The 21,705-nt window shown below is 39.2% G+C and overlaps 1 protein-coding gene across 1 annotated transcript in view; it reads left to right on the forward strand.

The window, feature by feature from the left end:
- The first annotated feature begins 7,563 nt into the window (after positions 1-7,563).
- LOC140246215 (WD repeat-containing protein 82-like) overlaps positions 7,564-21,705 on the forward strand; it is a 43,634-nt gene continuing 29,492 nt past the window's right edge. Inside the window, exon 1 of the mRNA XM_072325664.1 lies at positions 7,564-7,798. Within this exon, the coding sequence (XP_072181765.1) occupies positions 7,635-7,798 (164 nt within the window). The 5' untranslated portion in view covers positions 7,564-7,634. The remainder of the gene's footprint in view (positions 7,799-21,705) is intronic.

Genomic DNA, 21,705 nt, shown 5'->3' on the forward strand with positions numbered 1-21,705 from the left:
TTTGTTTGTTTTTTTCATACAAGATGCAGTGCAACATACTACTAGTACTCGAGGAATAATAACAGTGTTGAAAGTATGGAGACCTATAAGTGAACAAACCATAAGAGCAATCAAATGAAAACACACACACACACACCCCCTCACATACAAAAAAAAAAAAAAACTTGGCACATAATAGCATATATGTGTTCCTTTTCAATCCATGACTATGATTGTGATGAAATTAGTGTATCATCCTTGCAAGTTTTATAACATGGATTCTATATTTGTATCCAGTTTTATTCATTCTTTGATAACTGCTGCAAAAGTTCCAACACAAATGAAAATACAGTCAACCTTGCTTAAGCTGGCCTCGCATAAGTCAAATAATCACCCAAGTCAAAGGTCCTTTTCAAGTCCTCTTCTCTTTATACCGGTACATTCTATTAATTTTAATCCCTCATTAGTTGAATTTTCTCTGATCGAAGCTATTTCTTCAGTCCAAATAGATTCAACATGGGCAAGGTTGACTGTAGTTCAATTCCTTCAACATATTCTACAAACATTTATTGACATTTTGATACTACATATGGAATATGTTTGCCGTAGTTCAATGGCACCTCTACTAACCACCACACAACACTTCTCCCATCTATTCAGACATGAAGTTTTTAATGACAATCTCCTAGAGTGCAAATATGGACTGCTCTTCGGGGAATTGTTGATATCATTACCACGAGGGATCTCGGCTCTGTGCTATGACCCAAGGAACCTTACAGGGGCACCGATAGCAACAACTGCCTTGAAGAAAAGCAGTTCATATCTGTACATACATGTATTATATAATGAAGAAAATTGTATATGAAAATTTAGTAGGTTGATGGCAATAGCTCTTGGATAGCCAATTCACACATCTGCGCTGCCATTTCATGTGCATTGCCATCGTATTGGATATTGGTCACCTCTCTCACTATTGAAGCCAAGTGCTTACCCTACATGTGCATATGAATGTGCTGCTACAAATCAAGAGGGCAGTTTAGTATAATATGGGTCAGTTTGGGTACTGTGGGAACTACAGGTAATTGCTGACTGTATGCCCCAATTCTTAACCAATCAGACTTGAAGATTCATCAAATGAAGTATCTGGTTGTAGTGATGAAGTATGTATCTGGTTGTATAGTGATGAGGTATAGAGCTGGTTGTATAGTGATGATGTGATGAAATACTAGTACTATATGTAGGTCCTATTTGTATTGTGATGATGTAACCCCGGCGCGGGGCGCTGTAACCAGTAACGTGTTGGGTCGCTGCTGCATGCGGTTACCGCCGATGTTGCTCTGCCACGGCCACGACCTGATCCCGATCTCGCGCTCGCCAACTGGCAATGGCGGAGATTAAGCTGTGCTGAATCTTTTGCATAACGCCATGGCGGGATCATTCCTACTCCCACTTTCAGAACAGTGGAAGCCCATGGCCCATGCGTGAAGTCTTGAGCTAGATCGACATCGAAATCGCGAAAGCTACCGCGCTCAAAACCCACCACTCGATCGAGCACCCCACCGCGGCGGCCAGCGGCGGCTGCGCCGCGCCGATGACGGGCTAGCTAGCTGTAGTGTATGCTATGCATGGTACACGTGCAGTGTATGCATGCGTACGTGTTGCGCTGCATGTAGACAAGTCGCATGGGCCAGCTTGGTACACAGCGAATATTGCGCACTCGTTTTGTCGAACGTATTTTGTCATGAAACGTATTTCAGCTCATGAAATGTATTTTCATGGAATGGTTTTTCGTTCATCGAATGATTTTTTTTTCGAAAGTATGGAAAGCCATGTATGTAAAACACTTTTTGTCAAATATATTTTGGGTCTAATAGATTTTTGTTGAAATGAATATATTTTGTCGAATATATTTTCGTCAGATATTTTTGGTCAAATATATTTTGGGTCAAACATATTTTGTGTCAAATATATTTTTGGTGAAATATATATTTTGTCGAATACATTTTTTGGTCAAATATATTTTTGGTCAAATATAATTTTGGTCAAATATATTTTGGTGAAATATATATATATTTTGTCAAATATATATTTTGGTCAAACCTATATATTTTTTTGTCAAATATATATTTTGTTTGAATATATTTTTGTCAAATACATATTTTATTGAATATATCTTTTATTAAATATATATTTTGTCGAATATATTTTTGTTGAATGAAATTTTACTTGATGAAATGGTTTTTTAGTTGGTGTCGAACATAAATATTTGATTCCCCTCTGGCGCGCCATATGCCTGTTTACATGTGATTGTGTGTGTTCGTATGTGTTTATGTGTCCAAAGAGAGTATGAGTATGCTGGCATCCCCTTTTCAAAGTGAACATGCCTCTCCTGAATTGTTATGATGATGATGAATTTTAGACTACCGATAAACGTGAGGCTATAAGGCGACGATAATGGGGGTGAGAGCGGATAAGATGGGCAGTTAAACAGTAATTTCAAATTTTCTATGTACTTGACCTCAATACACACACTCACACAATATGCGCACACGTATCAACGAACGCAAAAGACATTAATTACAACACCATATGAAATACGGCTCGTTATTCCGAAGGTTCGTTGATCCGAAAATGAAATAAGGTTCGTTATTCCGAAGGTTCGTTAATCCGAAAATGAAATACGGCTCGTTAGTCCGAAAATGAAGGTTCGTAAATCCGAAAATGAAATAAGGCTCTTAATATTCCGAAAATAGAGTAAAATTCTTGTTATGACAAAATATGGTGTTGTAATTAATGTCTTTTGCGTTCGTTGATACGTGTGCGCATATGTGTGAGTGTGTGTATTGAGGTCAAGTACATAGAAAATTTGAAATTACTGTTTAACTGCCCATCTTATCCGCTCTCACCCCCATTATCGTCGCCTTATAGCCTCACGTTTATCGGTAGTCTAAAATTCATCATCATAACAATTCAGGAGAGGCATGTTCACTGCAATCATAAGTTGCAAGTGTTTCAGAAAAAATGGTGTCTCTTTAGACACCTTTTTTCTTGATGTATATTATATTGTATTGAATTCGAAAAAGTATGGTGTTATTTGAAATATGATGTATTACGAAAGAGAATAATAAATATCCCAGTGAGGGAAAAAAAAAAATGTTCACTTTGAAAAGGGGATGCCAGCATACTCATACTCTCTTTGGACACATAAACACATACGAACACACACATGTAAACAGGCACACACAAACACACGCAATTCCATATAAACTTTTATCGGCGACGTATATAGAATACCGTCGTAATTTATAATTTCATTAGTATATGTATACTAACGATGAAAGTAGAGGTATTTTCTCCTCCGGAGGATGAGTTCACCCCCTCCCACTCCTTCATTTCTTCGTCAGTGTCAGGGTAATACATTCATGATTAGAAATAATTACCAAATTCTGCGACTCTAACATGTCTCAAGCAGGAAAAAAAAAAATCACACATGCTTGGACTTAAGAATAAAAGCTTTTAAACAATCAAATATATTCAACAAGCAGATTTCAAAATGTAACATCTCTTTTAATAAGCTTCACTGTGAAGAGTGGAATGTAATCGAACTTGTCCTACCGATCAGTCGCTAGGTTAGAAATTATTTTTGCATGAATTCAATGAGAAGTTGAATGCAGTTCTCCACTTTTTTGTGTGACATGGTAACACATGGAATTCGTGTCGTATATGGTAACTGACAAAATGTAAGCCAGTGCTTTGTATCATTTCTAGCTCTCGTGAAGTTAAGAAAATTGGGTTTTACACTCCATTATGATAGCCTTTGCCATGACACTAGTTGTATTACGTATTACCAAAAGAAACTGCAACTTTTTTGTGTAAAACCCGATTTTGCACACATATTTAGGTGTACTGTTTGGATGTTCAATTTACGGTGTACCCATTGTTAGAAGTGAAAAAAAAAACCCCGCGTTGTCAGTTTGCATGGATTTCACTTTCTTTAAACATATAATTTCTTCTTTTTTTTTTGGGGGGGGGGGGGGGGCCGCGGTCATCATCTTAAAATAAAGGGAAGGCATTCAAAATTTAAGGGATGGTATAGTATTGGCTGAGATGGGGCGTCAGGTTTCCAACTTTTTTTGTGAGATAATGAGAAACTTCTTATGAAATATGAAAGAGCACGTAATTCTACGAGGAATTCAAAGTTTATTCGATGAAAAATGGTTTTGAAGTGGATCAGATATTCAAAACAAAGGGATCCTAATAAATCGTTGGACCCACCTTTTGTTTGGCCCGATGTTTTACTATGTTTTTGGATATCTCGGCCATTTAAACCGTTTTTAATACAGTACACTTTGAATTTATTTCAGAATTGTATCATTTTAAATTTCACAGGTGATTTCTAATTATCTTGCAAAAGTTAAAATTTGAATCTCTCATCTCAAACAAAACTATACTATCCCTTTAGAATACCTCGCCTGTATGAAATAAATCTCTTTATAAGACACTAATACCCCAGACGATCGATAGACACCCCAAACACATACACACAGACACAAAATGAAAAAGGAGACTGACTGCAAGCACCTTACAAAAACAAAACACGCCCCGTCATTGGATATTGGTATAATTGAATAAAAAAAAAAACAAACAAACAAACATATACGTATATAGATGTTGGCGATTATATTGGTCGTTATCATACATAATAAATATGATACCGAGTGCTGAAGAATAACCATTATGAAGGTGGAGGTTGTGAGATCATAAATATTTACTCGGAGCGGCTGCATGTTGAAGATCCCGACTACAGTATGGGGAAGGTGGGGCATAATGAAGCACCTAATTTCAAACTTGCAATATGACGTCGTTACTGTTATTATCATTAAAAATGTGAGGGTGTCTGAAAATAGGCTATAAAAAAATCACACAATACCCTACGCTCTAAATCCAATCGCTCGGGTAAATAATTGTTCAGACTAAATCAAAATCAAGATTCTTGATCTACGCCACTTCTTCACGAAACACGATGAGCTTTACCTGAAAATATACACGTGTATCATCCTCCCCAGAGACAATATGGAATTTTCATTGCGTATAATATTCAAGCATTTTTTTTTTTTTTTTTTATTACGACGTATTTTGTCATTACAGTGAGTCTATCTCATTTTCGGAATTACGAACCTCATTTCATTTTCGGATTAACGAGCCTTATTTCGTTTTCGGATGAACGAACCTTCGAAATAACGGACCCTATTTCATTTTCGGATCAACGAACCTTCAGAATAACGAACCTTATCATATTTTCGGATTAACGAACCTTCGGAATAACGGACCCTATTTTATTTTCGGATCAGCGAACTTTCGGAATAACGAACCTTCGAAATAGCGAGCCTTATTTCATTATCGGATTAACGAACCTTCGGAATAACGAACCTTATTTCATTTTCGGATTAACGAACCTTCGGAATAACGAACCCTAGGTCATTTTCGGATTAACGAGCCTTCGGAATAGCGAACCCTATTTCATTTTCGGATCAACGAACCTTCGGAATAAAGAACCTTCGGAATAACGCCACTGTTCGGATTAACGAACCACTAGGTATAGGGAATTTGCGTGTTTCGGATCACCGAAACTTCGGAATAACGAACCTTCGGAATAACGAACCTTCGGAATAACGAACAGCACCCCAAAAGACGACATAGATATTTATTATGCGCAGTTACTTCACGACGAAGAACGAGGAAAGAGGAGCAAAGAAGAAAGTAAAAGAGGTCTGTGAACACGCTACTCAATCTCAAGGACAGGTGAAAGCACTGATATATTTACATAAACAATGTAATTATCTGGTATGCATGGAAAACAAGTTTTTTTTTTCCATATTACATCTAAATGTAATTGACTGAACAGATTTTTGAAAGCTGTTATCTAATCAAAGCTAAAATTCCAAAATCTGGGCCCAGTGCATGGATATAAACAAATATGTTGGATATGTACAATTCTCATTAAGAACGGGAGATGGAATTAATTATATATCGTCTCATGGGATAATCCTCTACTTGACTTTTACTATAAAATAAATCGTGAAAATTATTTTAGGTATAAAGACGATTGCAGTTGTAATTAAACATAATATACTGACCAAGTTGAAATAAACACAAATCTTTTATTTTCATAGGTATGTTCTCATGTTCTCAGAACAAATCATCAGTATCAATTGCTCGGACATGGAGGTTAAAAATCAATTCTGAGGGCCATTATTTGCAAAAGAAGAAGTTTGTCAAACTATGTCAAATATGCATTTTGCCAAGCAAAGATTCCATAATTAAGATACGGTAGTACTAAACTTGAATAACGCGTCATCAAAGCAGATAAAAGATAAATGTTTCACCTATTAATTACACCTATGTTACGCAAAATACTCTCCAAAAAAATAAGAAGAGTGAATCTTGAAGGAGTGGAAAAAAAAAGAAGAAAAGAGTGAGTTTCGAGTGAAATTGGAATGAATTTTGAGTGAAAATGTTCATTTTCACAAATTTCCAATTAGAATATTATGATTTCCCGATTTAAGCTCAAATGAAAAATTCACAGAATGGAATATCGACACTCAATGGTACAACCACTCTCAGACGTACGTGCCAAGGTGCCTGGCGCGTCAACAGATCGACGGCTGAAGAGACTGAGAGACTGAACATCGAAATTATGAATGATTATGTAAAAGAAAGAATATCCCAATGCAATGTATCTCACACACATTTCAAACCTCAAACGTGACTGAAAACAAATTCTGTAATGCGACTATAATCACACTTGACATATTGATGTTCTCATTTGATCTCTCACTATTTTAGCAAAGTCGAAGTTTAACCATTCTGTAAAATAATGTGGTATCAGTTTTGATGGGGAAATAAAGTGAAACTAGCCGAATAAGAAAAAAATAATGAAAAAAAAAGATGTTGAAATTGAAATTTTAACACTGAACGTTGATGAATTTGCTATTCATCAACGCCTAAGAATATTCGTAAGAATTGCATAGAATTACAGGACTTGGTTATGCTAATTGAATTTGAACGTTCAAAAGTCGAAATTGTATGCCTGTAAATGAAATCAAAACTGGTATTTAGTGCGAATTATAACATCTCAGCTGGCGCGAAATTGAATGCCAACTTTGAGCCGTTAAATTGAATGAATTTCTCTCTAAATTGAATGAAATAAAATCTGAAAGGAATAACATGAAATGAAATTGAATACTCAAAGAATTAAAATGAACCTCGAGAGTAGAGCAGTGACAAAAATTCCTTGAATTTGAACGCCTTGTCATTAATTCGAATGCAAATCTGATGAAATTGGACGGGGAAAACCGAAAGTATGTGGCCATCAAAAAAAAAAAAAAAAATGTATGCCAATCTGTTCATCTCCCCTCTTGGGACATAGATCTATGGCTTGCCATACATTCAACTTGACTTCGGAGTCGGCGCGGTCGCTTTGTAATAAGCGTAGGCCTACATAGTGCATACGTACATGTACCAATTATAATTGACGATGCCACGCACATGCGGTTGCAATGCATACTGTACTCGCTCGTTGATAGCTGCTTCGCTCTCTATTCAGTAGAAATCATCGACATGTATTTTTGTGCCGTAGAATAGGCTGCCTCACCATGAAGTTGTCTGACCAAGTGATGAAGAGTTTTCAAGTCGCAAAACTCTTTAAAGATCAAAACACTGAACGCATCAACAGCATCGACTTTTCCCACAACGGCGAGACGCTCATATCAAGCAGTGAAGATGACTCGATCGTTATATACGATTGCCTCGAGGGAAAGTAAGCTTTGCTCATGATCAGCTTCCCTTATTTGTAACGTTAGGCCTATGAAATAGAGTCTGAGCACTTAAATCGATTTGGGCTCAGTGTAAGACATCTACTTCCAGATAGTTCTAGTAAAAAGTGTATTCCCCCCCCCCCCAAAAAAAAAAAAATGTAAATTTAATCTGCAGCAGCTTTCAGTTCACGGTTTAACTACTTCGACTAGCCTACCTCTATATTACACTACAGTGTACACGGCCGAGTCGCTGGGCTGGGGCACGGAGACGCGGCCGCGGAGCACGGAGCTTGATTTGTTGCTTTCATCCTGTCTTCCTCATCTCTCCTGCTCTTTGCTATACTTATTGTGTTGATTCTTGTCTGTTGTCTCCGGCTTCACCTACGACCACATTAAGTACACTACAACCAGTGGCAATGTATTACTAAATTTCTGCGAATCTAATGCAGTTCTCCAGCAGGACTGGAGGAACTCAACAAAAGAAGAAGAAGAAGGTGTCTGGTCGACGGTTGGTTGGGCTATTCGCGATTTTATAGGAACCTACACAGCCCTGTCGTTGTACACAACTTATGTGTTGGTCGCTCGACTTACTTGTGTACAGCGACAGGGCTGTGTACAGTTATTCGCGATTAAGATTTGTCTGTGCATGTGGTGCACAGCACTACTTGTGTGTGTGTGTAAAAATTGGAATAGGCAGTATGCTTAAAACTGACACTGACAGGACAGTGGGAGTCCTAACATTTTATAATAGTCTTAATAATGTGTCTCAGAGCGGTTACACACGGTCAAAAATTCGTCATTTGAATGATGATTCCAGTGAAAAATAATTCTAATGACAAATTTTTAGCACGTGTGAAAGCAAATTAGAATCACGAATGCTAATCACAATCACGAATTCAAATTCTAGTCCGGAGGTGAATTCCAGTGAAGTTTCACTCGAATTACGGTGCGAAATTTGCGTGTGTAATGCTTGACCTCCAAAACATCTTTTGAGGGGCGGAGCTTACGTTACCTTGCAAGCACTTCCGTAGATAATACGTGCTATAGAACCTCGTTGTTTTGATTGACAAGTCACCAAGGATTATGTAACGCCTTCGCTCGAGAATTCGAATTCTAATCACAGTTTTCGAGCGAGCGTGTGTAAGGTCCGATAATTCTAAAGACGAATTGCAATCATCATTACAATGATGATTCAAGTTACAAATTTTCTCTCGTGTGTAACCGACCATAGTCATGCAGAATCTGAGAATGAATGTTTGTTTGGCAAACTTTTACTAGTCTTCCTGTACAGTAGTGATTCATAAATTCAGAATTCAGCTAGTCTACATGCAGTGCAGAGCAGAAGTAAATTTAAATGTAGAAATACAGTCTCTGGGCACTATTGTAATTTCACACCTGTAGTTTTGCCAAAATTCCAGGTTTATATAATGTATATATATATAAAGTTCATTCTTTAGCTCAAAGCAAATTTATGTGAAAAGTTTCCCCTTCCCTCTCTTGGCTTATCACTTGAAGTCCTCAAAATGATGAATACAGTACATGTTAACATTCTCACGGCAGTGCGCAATTCAGTCGATCATTTGATCTGAATGTAGCAATCCAATATTTATAATCACACAATTCACAGGGAGTTTTTCTATGATATCTTTGGTTTTTCTATGCATGTGATATGTTTGTCTGTGATGTCACACATATCTATCTCCTGCATGATCAAACCCCTGCCTTATCTTTTCGCTTCTTTGCTTTTGTTTACTCCTTTGGTTCTTGTCTGTTTTCTTCGGCTCGACTCCTGACCACATTACAATGTAATAGTACATGATACTTGGTGTATCGTTAAATTTCTTTCTGCGAATCTAATGCAGTTCTCCAGGAATGGAGGAAGTCAACAAAAGAAGAAGAAGGTATAGATCTTTAAAAAGATATTGTTTTCTCTTTCCGTCAACTTGTACCAAGTCTTGCTGTAGTGGTTGTATTCTACAATTGTAGGCCTACAGAGCAGTTGATGTTTAATTAATTTGTTTTTTGATAATCTGATATATGTATGATTGTGTGTGTGTGTGTGTGTGTGTGTTTATCTTTCATTTTTCAAGTGCATGTATATTCTTCACTGACTTTCCTTCCTATCAATATTTTGTCTCCTCCTGACATTTTAAAAATTTCCTTTTTACTGTTATTTTCTTACGCTGTATCTGTTCTTTGACTTTGTTTCCTTCCATCTGTCTTTCCCTTCATCCTTATTTTCTTTCTTTCCCAACCACATCCTTTTGTGAAGTATCTTTTTGTCTTTCCTTTTCTGAGCTTTTTTTTGACAGCTGAAAATTTCAGAGGTAAATATTTTGTATCGAGGTCAAAGATTTAAAGGGATTGTACAGTTATGGTTGAGACCTAATTTCGGGTTTCTAACATTTTTTGGTGAGATAATGAGAAACCTCTTATAAAATGTGAAAGAGCATGTAATTCTCTGAGGAATTCAACATTTATTTGATGAAAATTGGTTTTGAAATGGCTGAGATATCAAAAAAGAGCGATTCTAATAAAGTGTGGGACCCACACTTTATTACGATCGCTTTGTTTTACCTTGTTTTTGGATGTTTCAGTCATTCCAAACCTGACTTTCGTCAAATAAACTTTGAATTCCTCTTAAAATGGTATGTTCTGTACTATATCATAAACGTTTTCTTGGTATTTTGCAAAAAGTTAAAAGCCCAGTTCTCATCTCCACCAAAACTGTTTAACACTATTTTCAATGTAATTCTTGATTTGTTTTCTTCTTTTTTCATCTTTTCTTTAATTTTCAATCTGTTTCTTTATGTTCGTTTCCTTTTTAAATCTATCTTTATATTATTCCTTTGCTCCTTTCGTTTTGAACCCGTCTGTCTCTTCTTTCTTTCTTTCCTATGCTCTTTTCCTTTTCATTTACAGGCTACTTTCTAACCCCCAAATCTTTTTATTTCTTATTTTTGTCTCTTTAGTGCTATATATTAACAGTATCTTTGTATTCTTGGACATGTATTTTCTTTTTTTCCCCATGTTCCATCCTTTTTCTTTATCTCCTTGTCTCTCTTCTCTCTGCTTTGTCTCATCCACGTTTTCTGTAATTTCTAGTCTACCTAGAAGGCCAAAATTCACTGTTTTCCAAGATTCACATAAAATCACATTTTCAAATTTTTAGTTTATTCAAACACACACACGACACAGAACAATATTCAACAAACCTCAATCAAGCGCTTTGTAGACTTGGTACAAGCTGAGGGAAAGGAGGAAACAAGTATTTTTACCTCCGCCAAGGAGGAGGTTATGTTTTTGTTACCATTTGTTTGTTTGTTTGTTAGTTTGTTTGTCCTTGTGCAAAATAACTCAAAAAGTAGTTAACGGATTTGGATGAAACTTACAGGAAAGGTTGAGAATGACACAAGTAACAAACGATTAAATTTTGGTAGTGATCCGAGAATTTTTTGGGAATTTATGAAGGATTTTTCATATTTTGACAGGTAGGGTCAATGAACTTGGGAATTCAAGCTGCACATTTTTGAGTTTTTCAAATGCGCACTAAAGTGTGTGCTCCAGTTTCTGCAGCTGGGCGAGGCGCGCCACGCAGCTGAGGGTTTATGACCCCGTTTACAACAGTGCGGGGCCGAGCCTCGCAATTTTGTCCATTTACACTGCTGGGCTTGGCCGCTCTTTTAATTCAAACCTTTCAATATTTTGTCGTAGTGGCGCTCTGCTTGTGAACAAATGCAATTTGATATAGTCTGGTTTTCAGACCCTTTGCCAACTGGATTCCATGGCTTTCGACATTGAGGGGGTTAATATCCTGAATAGCGAAATAGTAAGGGCAGAGGGTTTGGAAGCCAGACTAAAATTGGCCGCGCATTTGGCCCAGTTTGCGTTTACACTGAGAAAAGGCCGGGCTCGGCCACGGCCGAGACCACCTCCAGAGTGAGACCAAATGCGAGGCCAGTTTTGGCCCCGCATTTGACCTTTTGCGCGTTTACACTGAAGCGGGGCTGGGCCGAGCTGCGGCCGAGCTGCGGCCGAGCCTCGCACTGTAAACGGGGTCTATGACGTAACATTAACAAAGGCTTCTAAATTGGGAAATCAGGTGATTTTTCAGCATGTATACCTATGGGTGTGGAAATCACTGATCTCTATGGAAGAGCCCAAAGAGCTTTCCCCCAGTGGTTGAGAGGAGAAAAATCTCTTTGGGAAGAGCAAGATCATCAGTGGAAAGTAGCTGCTTGGCGGAGGTCTGCACTCTCAGAGGGCTTTTCTAGTTATAGAAAAACTTGCTGTGATTGCTCTGGGGTCACTACACATAGATCAAACAATTGACTGTATTGCATGCTGCTGTAAAAATGTGTAGGATCTAGCATTGATTTTTAGCTCACCTGAGCCAAAGGCTCATCTTCTTCTTGAAAACCCCAAGACCGATTTTCATCAAACTTGGCAGGTAGCATCCCTAGGGGGTTAGGAACTCACTTTGTTAAAATGGGCACCATGCCCCACCCAGGGGGCCCCCAGGGGGGCCCAAACCCCCCAAAATTAAGGAATCTGTAAAAATCTTCTTCTCTAGAACCAACAGTGATAGAGCTAAGTTAATACTATGAGTTAGTACATTGATGACTGTAGTTTCAAGTTCGTTTATGGCAGAATCAGGGGTGCCCCCTTGGGACCCAGGGGAGGGGGTGGGGAGGGGTCCTAATGGGGCCTAAATTGTACATTTTCATCTTCTTCTTGAGAACCCCATAACCAATTTTCACCTAACTTGGCAGGTAGCATCCCTAGGGGGTTAGGATCTCAATTTGGTAAAATGGGCACCATGCCCCACCCAGGGGCCCCAGGGGGGCCCAAACCCCCCAAAATGAAGGAATCTTTCAAAATCTTCTCTAGAATCAGAAGTTATAGAGCTAAGATAATACTTTGAGTGAGCACATTAATTACTGTAGTTTCAAGTTTGTTCTTAGCAGATCCAGGGGTGCCCCTCTTGGGGGCGGGGGGGGGGGGGGGGGGGGGGGTTGGAAGGTCCCAATGGGGGCCTGAATTGTACATTTTCATCTTCTTCCTGAAAACCTCATGATGGATTTTCGTCAAACTTGGCAGGTAGCATCCCTAGGGGGTCAGGATCTCAATTTATCAAAATGGGCACCATTCCCCACCCAGAGGGCCCCAGGGGGCCCCAATCCCCCCAAATTAAGGAATCTTAAAAAATTTGGGCCCTTATTGTACATTTTCATCTTCTACTTGAGAATGCCTGGTCAAATTTTAGTAGAGCTGTGAATAATTTAGATTAGTGACTGCGTGAAAGGTGAACTTGCGATACTCAGGTGAGCGCTAGACCCGCGGGTCTCTTGTTTTTTTTTTTAACATGAAAATTCATCATTTTGAGAATTTAAAGTAACGACACGTTCAGAGACGGACAGGAAAATTTTTTTCACATATTGCCTTGAGCTGAAAATTAAATTTTATGTCATAAAACTGGAAATTAGGTACCCAAGGCAATGCGAAACTGCACCAGCGCCTAGTCTCTGCATTATTGGGTAGTGACGAGAAACAAATTTCTTACCTGTTATTAAAATTTAAAGCCAAGTACAGACTTACAGTAAATGTGTTTCCATAGACCATCTACTCTCATTTATGTCGCAGATACACTAAGTATGCACCTGTATTGTACAATTGTATCTGCATCGCACAGCACGGTATGGCATGGGCACTATAATATACTGCCACACTGAGTTTACAGCTTGTCATTCTGACACTTGTAAACACTAAAGTCCCAAAAGCTTTGCCAGAAACCCGAAATTCCCATGTGCAGGAGTTTGTGTCTGCAGCCTTTATTGTGCAAACAATCTGCTAGCTGCACACGGTAGACCCAACTTGTATAAACCAAGTCTTCATCAGTTACTGTACAAGCTGAAATTTTCGCGTACCGATATTTTCGCGATTTGCTAATTGGAGGACATTTTCGTGTGTTGTTCATTTCACGGTTGCGAGGGTCTAACTGAACTTTGTTATAATTTGTGCATTTTTATTTTTGCGTGTTATTTTCGCGGTTCAAAGGCGATTCGCGAAATTCGCGAAAATAAAACCACCGCGAAAATTTCAGCTCATACAGTAGCTCAATGTGCCTACTAGTAAACATATATGCTATGTGCAGCTAGACTTTCGACTCCTGCATCTCTGTTGTAGTCCTATGCTTGACATGCAGCCACAATCCCACTGCAAATTCTGCTGTCATTGCAGTGGGGTTAATGGTGACAGTTTTTTATGCCTCTGCGACAAATTATTATATTTCCGTCCGTCCGTCTTTCCGTATTCAAATTTTGTGGACAGCGTAACTAAAAAACCTTTTAAGGTATCCTAATGAAACTTGGCATGTATGTATATGGGGGGAGGGGGTGACGTTGTGCCTATCAACTTTTGGGTGCACATGCTTAAGGTCAAAGGTCAAAACGTCAAGGTCAAATGTTCTAGATTTCACTATTTCCCCATATCAGCCGCATTTACACTTACTAACATCGCGATTTTTAAAATCGCGACATTTTGGTTCCACCGTTTACACTTGCGCAAAAGCATGCGAAGTTTGAGCTTCACGAAACATTGCGATTTTTTGGTCGGTAGTGCGCATGCGTAATTTACCTCTTTTCAACATGGTAGCTGAGTGGAAGCGTGCGCTATTCTGTTCGTTTTCACTGCAGTGCAGTATTATTTTGATCACAGCTAGCTGGTTGGAACATTAAGCCTGTTGCCTTGGCCTTTTATCAGTACAATGCACCAATGCACGCATAAATTTGTGCTCTCGAGACTGTTAACTTACGTTAAAACTATATAGCTTGCTATATTAGATCACATACGTAGTTAGGTGTGTAAAACTTCATCTAAGTATGGAAAAGTTGATGACAGCAGCATTCAGGAGGATCATGAAATTTCGCCGATATGACGAAAGTGCATGAGAAGTAGGACTTGGAAGTTAGGACTCGTATTTTATCAGGCGACAGCAAGAACTCACACTTGTTACGTACTCCTGTATTTCACAAACAACGTATATCGAGAGCAGTATGGGCACTCCCACAATCAACGCATTTCTGGGAGAACATTATTTTGTTAAATAGTCGTCATGGGGTGATGATACGTGGTTGGAGAACTTCAGGTTTGCTACTAGTAGTAGTTTTCACGTACTAGTTTCATCAGGGAGAGTGAGGTGAGAGACCACGAGCAGATCGAGGATCGGCCGTTTAGACCTGTACACTGTACCGTGTACTTGGTACTCTGACCAGTGACCGATGTACTCTCTCACGTTCCAAAGAGGGCCAAGGGATCGGGAGCGCGCGTAAACTCCCGGTGTAATCTGATACCGAAAATCATGTGATGAAAAATCGCGATATTTCTGCAGCTTGGGTTTACACTCGCTAACTTCGCCTCAAACTTAGCGATGTTTCAAAAAATCGCACTCCGGCTGGCGATTTTTCTGGCGATGTTTCGAGGGCGTTTGGGTGTAGTTGCTTAGCAACTTGCACCCAAATGTCGCGATTTTAGAAAAATCACAATTTTTTCCAAGCAAGTGTAAATGGGCCTATCTATGCAATGCCTGAAGATATTGTGTTGAAACTTAGTGTATACAAGTACTACCCAATTAAGATTGTCTGGTCAGAGTTTCAGGTCATGAGGTCCAAAGGTCAAAGGTCAAGTGAAAATGTTAAAATTTTACTTTTTTCTCCATATCTTGGAAATGGTTCAAGGTATCTTCATGGAACATATGCATGTACTGACTGGCAGTGATTATCTAGGGAATTTGTGGTCATTGGGTCAAAGGTCAGGGGTCAAAGGTCAAAGGTCAAGGTCAACTCTTCAAAATTTGACTATTTCCCTCATAGTTATGCAGTGCCTGCCGGATTTTTTCTTCTAACTTGGTGTATACATGTATTACCCAATAGAGATTCTCTGGGATTTTTTTTCTTTTTTTTGCCAAAATGTCAAAGGTCAAAGGTCAAAGGTCAAGTGAAAGTGCTTCTTCCTCCATCTTGGAAGTGGCTCAAGTTGTCTTGAAACTTAGTACATATTTATGCATGTTCTGCCTGACAGTGATTCTCTTATGAATTTTAGGGTCATAGGGTCGAAGGTCAAGAGTCAAAGGCCATGAGAAAATTGTATTCAATACAGAAATTGCACTTTTTCCCCATACCTTGAAAATTACTCAATCCATAAACTTATAAAATGGTCAAAGTCAAGTAAAAGTCCTCAAATCCCAAAATACATCCTCTCCCATCCATCCAATTCTTGCTATCGCCAATGACGTAAAAAGTTCCCGGATGTGGCTTTTTCGTCAAGATTTAGTGCACTAGGTAGCAAGGGCACTTTCGGCGCGGAGCATAATTTGCACAACGCTAGCGTGCGCGTACGTGTACCTTACCTATAGCGCCGCGCCGACCACGGATACTAGTACAGTAGGCGGCTGTACCGCCTGAGCCCCCAGCGAGTGGCCAGGCCTGTCATACTCGTACACTGTAGTTGAGTCCCCGCCGGCGGCCGGTACACCGGTGCACCTTTACCACTGCACGCAGCGCATAGATAAGCTAACACACATACCGGTACAGCGTACTGCTTGATCATGCGATCGATGTGCACATCACAGATCAGTCATCTCTGCATATGCTGAAAATATGCTGGAAAATATTCACCCACCTGGATATCGTCATGGAATGCCCATCTTTTTTTTATTTGTTCTCTGTCGAAATGTCGCGAACACAATCGGGAACGAACCGTGATCTCGAACTTATCCTGTCTCCGGAGCAATTTCTTCCAAGTAAGTACGTACATTGTAGGCACTAGGCCTACACTACCACTACTAGTAAGTCGCGCATGCACGTACTGCGCTGTGGAGTCACCCGCAAACTTCATCCACGCGGCCACGTCACGTCTCGCATGCCAGTAAGGGTCCTATTTCTGCAGATTTTTTTCATTTATTGTCGTGCGAACAACACATGGCAGATTCGCAGCAACAACCAATAGTCGTATTAACAGCAATTTCTTAAGAATGGAGAAATTTCAAATCATATTAAAGCTGTAATTCAAGTCGAGAAAACCGGAAGTACACGTAGAATACAGTCGGTTGTGTGTGTAAATAGCATTAGTCACGTATCACGCGCGTACGAACGGAAGTGATTTTGCTACCGGACTATCCCATAATGCACCGTAAATGACGCTTAAATCAACATCCGGTACTTTTTACGTCATTGGCGATAGCGAGAATTAAACCTACATTGTAGGTCAAGGAAGGTGAACATTCAACACATTTGTGACAAACATGTCATTTTAATATTTTGCCAATTATGTGAAACTGTCATCACACATTGTCCACATGTACTATCAGGGATCTCGCCAGCGTATATCTCCCTTGTCGGCACCGACAAGCGTGCGGTTTGAAGAAACAATTGCCGACAAGGGTAAAACTTGCCGACAAGGGTAACACCACGTGTGAACTTGCCGACAAGGGTAACACCACGCGTGAACTTGCTTGAGGAGCTCAGTTCGGACCAATTTCTCGCCTTTTTCAGTCTTTATTATCTGGTTAGAAAAGAAGCTAGATGTTGAAAGGAGTCCCAGCAGTTTACAAGCGCAAAAAGTTATCCATGCAGTCACCGCACCGATCACAACAACGCGGCTCAACATGGCGACGTACTACAGTTGCATACACACCACATCATACACTTGCTCACTCACATGCGCTCTGATTCGGGATCCACACACACATGCACCAGGGAGGTCCACCTCCCTGGTAGCACCCAGCCGGCCACAGACAGCCGCCTGTGTGTACGACGGTATTGTGAGAGGGAAAGAGAGGACGGAAAGAGAGGGTCGGAGGCCGAGGGAGGCTGAGGAAGGCTGACACGTGCTCGCTTGTTGTCACGCTTGTTGTCGGGTTACGCAAAAACAAACGATATGAAATGCATGCCCCCCTCCGCCAAAGGTTGTATTCTTTCTTCTTTTTTTTTTGCTGCTTTGGTTTGTTTGTTCGTTTGTCTGCCTGTCTGTCTCTCTATTCGCAAAATTTGGGAACAGATTAGGATGAAATTTTCAGGAACAGTTGGTTGGAAAAATGGCGCAAGGAACAGATGATTAAATTTTGATAGTGAGCAGGATTTATAATACCACCGGAATTCACCGCCAGGATCCAGGATTTTTAGACTTTGTTTCGTATATTTGAAAGGATTAGTATCAATTCTTTAGGAAGGTGGCCATCGGCAATGACGCAAAATTAGATGCGTTCGATCAAAGCATTGCCGCAGAGAGAAAATTAACTCCATCTTTTGTTAAAAAAAAAAAGAAAAGAAAAAACAACATGTGATGGAGTAAACAAATGCAAATTGTTATTTTGGTTTTGGTAGTTTCAGCGGGTTATTTTTTATTTTTTATTTAAAAAGCCATGCGTTCCATTTGAGCCTTTTCACTTTCCATGGATTTGTAAACGTCATTCATGAATATCCCATTTTCCTTCTCCGGGCGGAAATTTATAGTAATTCTGTCATGATGGTCTTTCAAGTTCAACGTACGTAATGCTCCACGCGCTTCTGGCTTGGTTTGTTAGCAGGTGGGTTTCATAGGGGGCCTTCATGGGCAGAAAATAAATGGATAATCATTCATCAGTGTTCCCAGTTGGTTTACATGCTATGTACACGCTGTTTACGACCACTGAAGCAAGGTGGCAGTACGCGCGGCATTCCTTTATCTGACACCTGGCTTCCGTGGAAATTTTGTGGAAATTTCCACAAGCCATGATATCAAGTTTCCCCACTGCTTGTGGTCGTGTTTTTTTTTTTATTCTTCATTACGAACATCAATTTGTTCAACTTGAAAAGTGTAGATAATTTGCTTCGAACACGTGTTTCTTTCTTTTTTTTTTCATGGCAGCATCTGTCACGTTTGGTTTTGTTCATCGTCCGTGCATGGCAGGGGTTCATGGGAGGAGAACGATAGGAATGACTGGGGAGAAAATAAACTGAAAGAAGGAAGCATCTTTTGAGCAAGCTGTATTTTTCTCTACTGACCACCAAGGTTCATTTTTTTTTTCGTTACTCCGACAAATTAATGATAAAATAATGCTAGATTCTTTATTCTGAAGGTTCGTTAATCCAAAAATGATTAAGAAAAAATGTCCGTTCATTTCACAACGAAATCAGTTTTGTTATTTCGAACGTTCTGCCAGTGAAATTTCAGAATAAAACGATGGCAGAAAAACAGCGTGTTTTCGTACTCTAAGGGTCTGTTGTTCCGACAGAAATAATAATGATAAGATAATAAATTGTAGATTCTTTATTCTGAAGGTTTGTTAACCGAAAATTAAATAAAGAAAAATGTCCGTAAATTTCACAACGAAATCAGTTTTGTTATTTCAAATGTTTCTGCCAGTGAAATTTCGGAATAAAACGACGGCCCCAAAACGGTTACAGTTTTCTTTTACCCTGAAGGTTCGTTACTGCGAAAGAATAATGATGATAAAATACTTTAGATTCTTAATTCTGAACGATCGTTAATCGGAAAACGATAAAGAAAAAATGTTCGTTTATTTCCAAACAAAATCAGTTTTGTTATTTCGAACATTCTGCCAGTATAATTTCTGAATAAAACGACGGCCCCAAAGCGGTTACAGTTTTCGTACTCTGAGGGTCCGTTACTCCAAAAGAATAATGGTAAAATAATACTCTACATTTTTAATTCTGAATGATCGTTAATCGAAAAATGATAAAGGAGAAATATTTGTTTATATCCAAACGAAATCAGTTTTGTTATTTCGAACGTTCTGCCAGTATAATTTTGGAATACAACAACGGCCCCAAAACAGTGTTCTCTTACTCTGAAGGTTTGTTATTCCGAAACAATAACGATGATAGGTTCGTTGAAGGTTCGTTGATTGGAAAATAATAAAGAAAAAAATGTTTGTTAATCTTCGAACGAAATCAGTTTTGTTTATTTTGAACATTCATCTGTAGTACCGACCTTTGGTGTTGTTGTTGTTTTCGATTACAAACCTTCGAAGTACTCAGTAATGAATCGTTTCATTTTATGATAAAACAAACCTTCGGAATAATGACCATCATTACATTTTTGTATGATATCTCTTTGATGTCACGGCCAAACTACCGCAGTATACCCAGAAAGGAAAGTGCAACGATGTCCCGAGAAAGTTCTCGATTGCTTCTCGCGCATCTGCATGCAGTAGGCCTAATACGTGGTCGAGCAGACGGCGAGAAAGCAAAAACACTGCGGGTATAGTAAGTACACGGCGCGCGTTGTTGCGATGCAGAGACGGCTAATTATTGCAACAGTGAAACAAAGGCCTAAAAGAAATCAGAACCTTCACCATCGGCACCTACTTCTCTTTCATTTATTATTTAGGAACTGCCGCAACAAAAGGTATGGAGTTTCTGCATTGTTTCTGTGAGAATATGCCCCTCACAACGTTCACTACATCTCCGTGAAAATGTCGCATTTAGTGGCATTTTAGCGGCGCTTTGCGTACCCACCCCCAGAACAGCGCGTATCACTGCCGACAAGCGTGAAGAAATTCCTGGCGAGAACCCTGGTACTATAAACCTATAAGGAGAATCATGCATTATGGCAGAGGCATACCAGTCGCCATAGCGACATTTCTAGTTTTTTATGCCTCCGCCACGAAGTGTCGCCGGAGGCATTATGTTTTCGGGTTGTCCGTCCGTCTGTCCGTCCGTAATCAATTTTGTGGACAGAGTATCTAATCAATTGTGAGAGGTATCCTTATGAAATTTGGCATGTATATATGTATGAGTGGGCAAAGTTGTGCCTATCAACTTTTGGGCACACATACTCAAGGTCAAAGGTCAAAAAGTCAAGGTCAAATGCTCAAAATTTCACTATTTCCCCCATATCTATGCAATGCCTGAAGATATTGTCTTGAAACTTAGTGTATACAAGTACTACCCAATTAAGATTGTCTGGTCAGAGTTTCAGGTCATGAGGTCTAAGGTCAAAGGTCAAGTGAAAATGTTAAAATTTCACTTTTTTTCCATATCTTGGTAATGGTTCAAGGTATCATCATGGAACATAGTATATATATGCATGTACTGACTGGCAGTGATCATGTAGGGAATTTAGGGGTCATGGGTCAAAGGTTACGGGTCAAAGGTCAATATCAACTCATAAAAATGGGTCAATCCACGTCAAATCATCCAATTTTCAGAGAAGTTGTCACCCGACCCCCTCCGATTTTCTTAAAAATCGCACCAAATGTTCCCCAGAGTGTCTGACAGAAATTTCCAAAATATTTTGCCCAAAGGTCAATTGGTTGCTAAGATACAGCCTCACATAGCAACCGATGTGCATTCCAAAATATTAGTTAAAAGAAAATTAGGCATTTTTGATTGACTGTTGTAGCGTGGATTTTTATGCAAAAGTGTTCATTGTCTGGAAATTGAGAGAACTTCATAGTCTTAGCAAGAAAAACTGACTGTGACGCAAAATTGACTTTTCGTCAACGTGCACGTGGTCACCGAAAATGATGTTAAATGTCAATTTCAAACATTTAATGCATTTTTAGAGGCTAATATCTTCCACATTTCATCACCTTAGGTTCTGAAATATTATACTGTGGAAGGCTTTGACTTGCTCAGTAATTTTGAAAAAAATGTCAGCGCATTCGTGCCCACTGTTTTTACGGAGAGCGCTCTCAAAGTTGACAAAAATATAAAAAATGTGCCAAATTCAAAGTCACGAATCACCCTTCGTCCCACCTAGGAATGGCATCAATTTTGGTGTATTGATAGACATTTACTTATTAATTATGTTTTCCAAGGGTTACCAAAGAAATTTTGCTCCCGAAATGTTCAATGGCAAATTTACCCCACTGAAAATGGTCGTAAATGGCCAAATCCCCATGTAA

This window comes from Diadema setosum, chromosome 2, assembly GCF_964275005.1.
Source record: "Diadema setosum chromosome 2, eeDiaSeto1, whole genome shotgun sequence".
NCBI classification, from domain to species: Eukaryota; Metazoa; Echinodermata; class Echinoidea; order Diadematoida; family Diadematidae; genus Diadema; species Diadema setosum.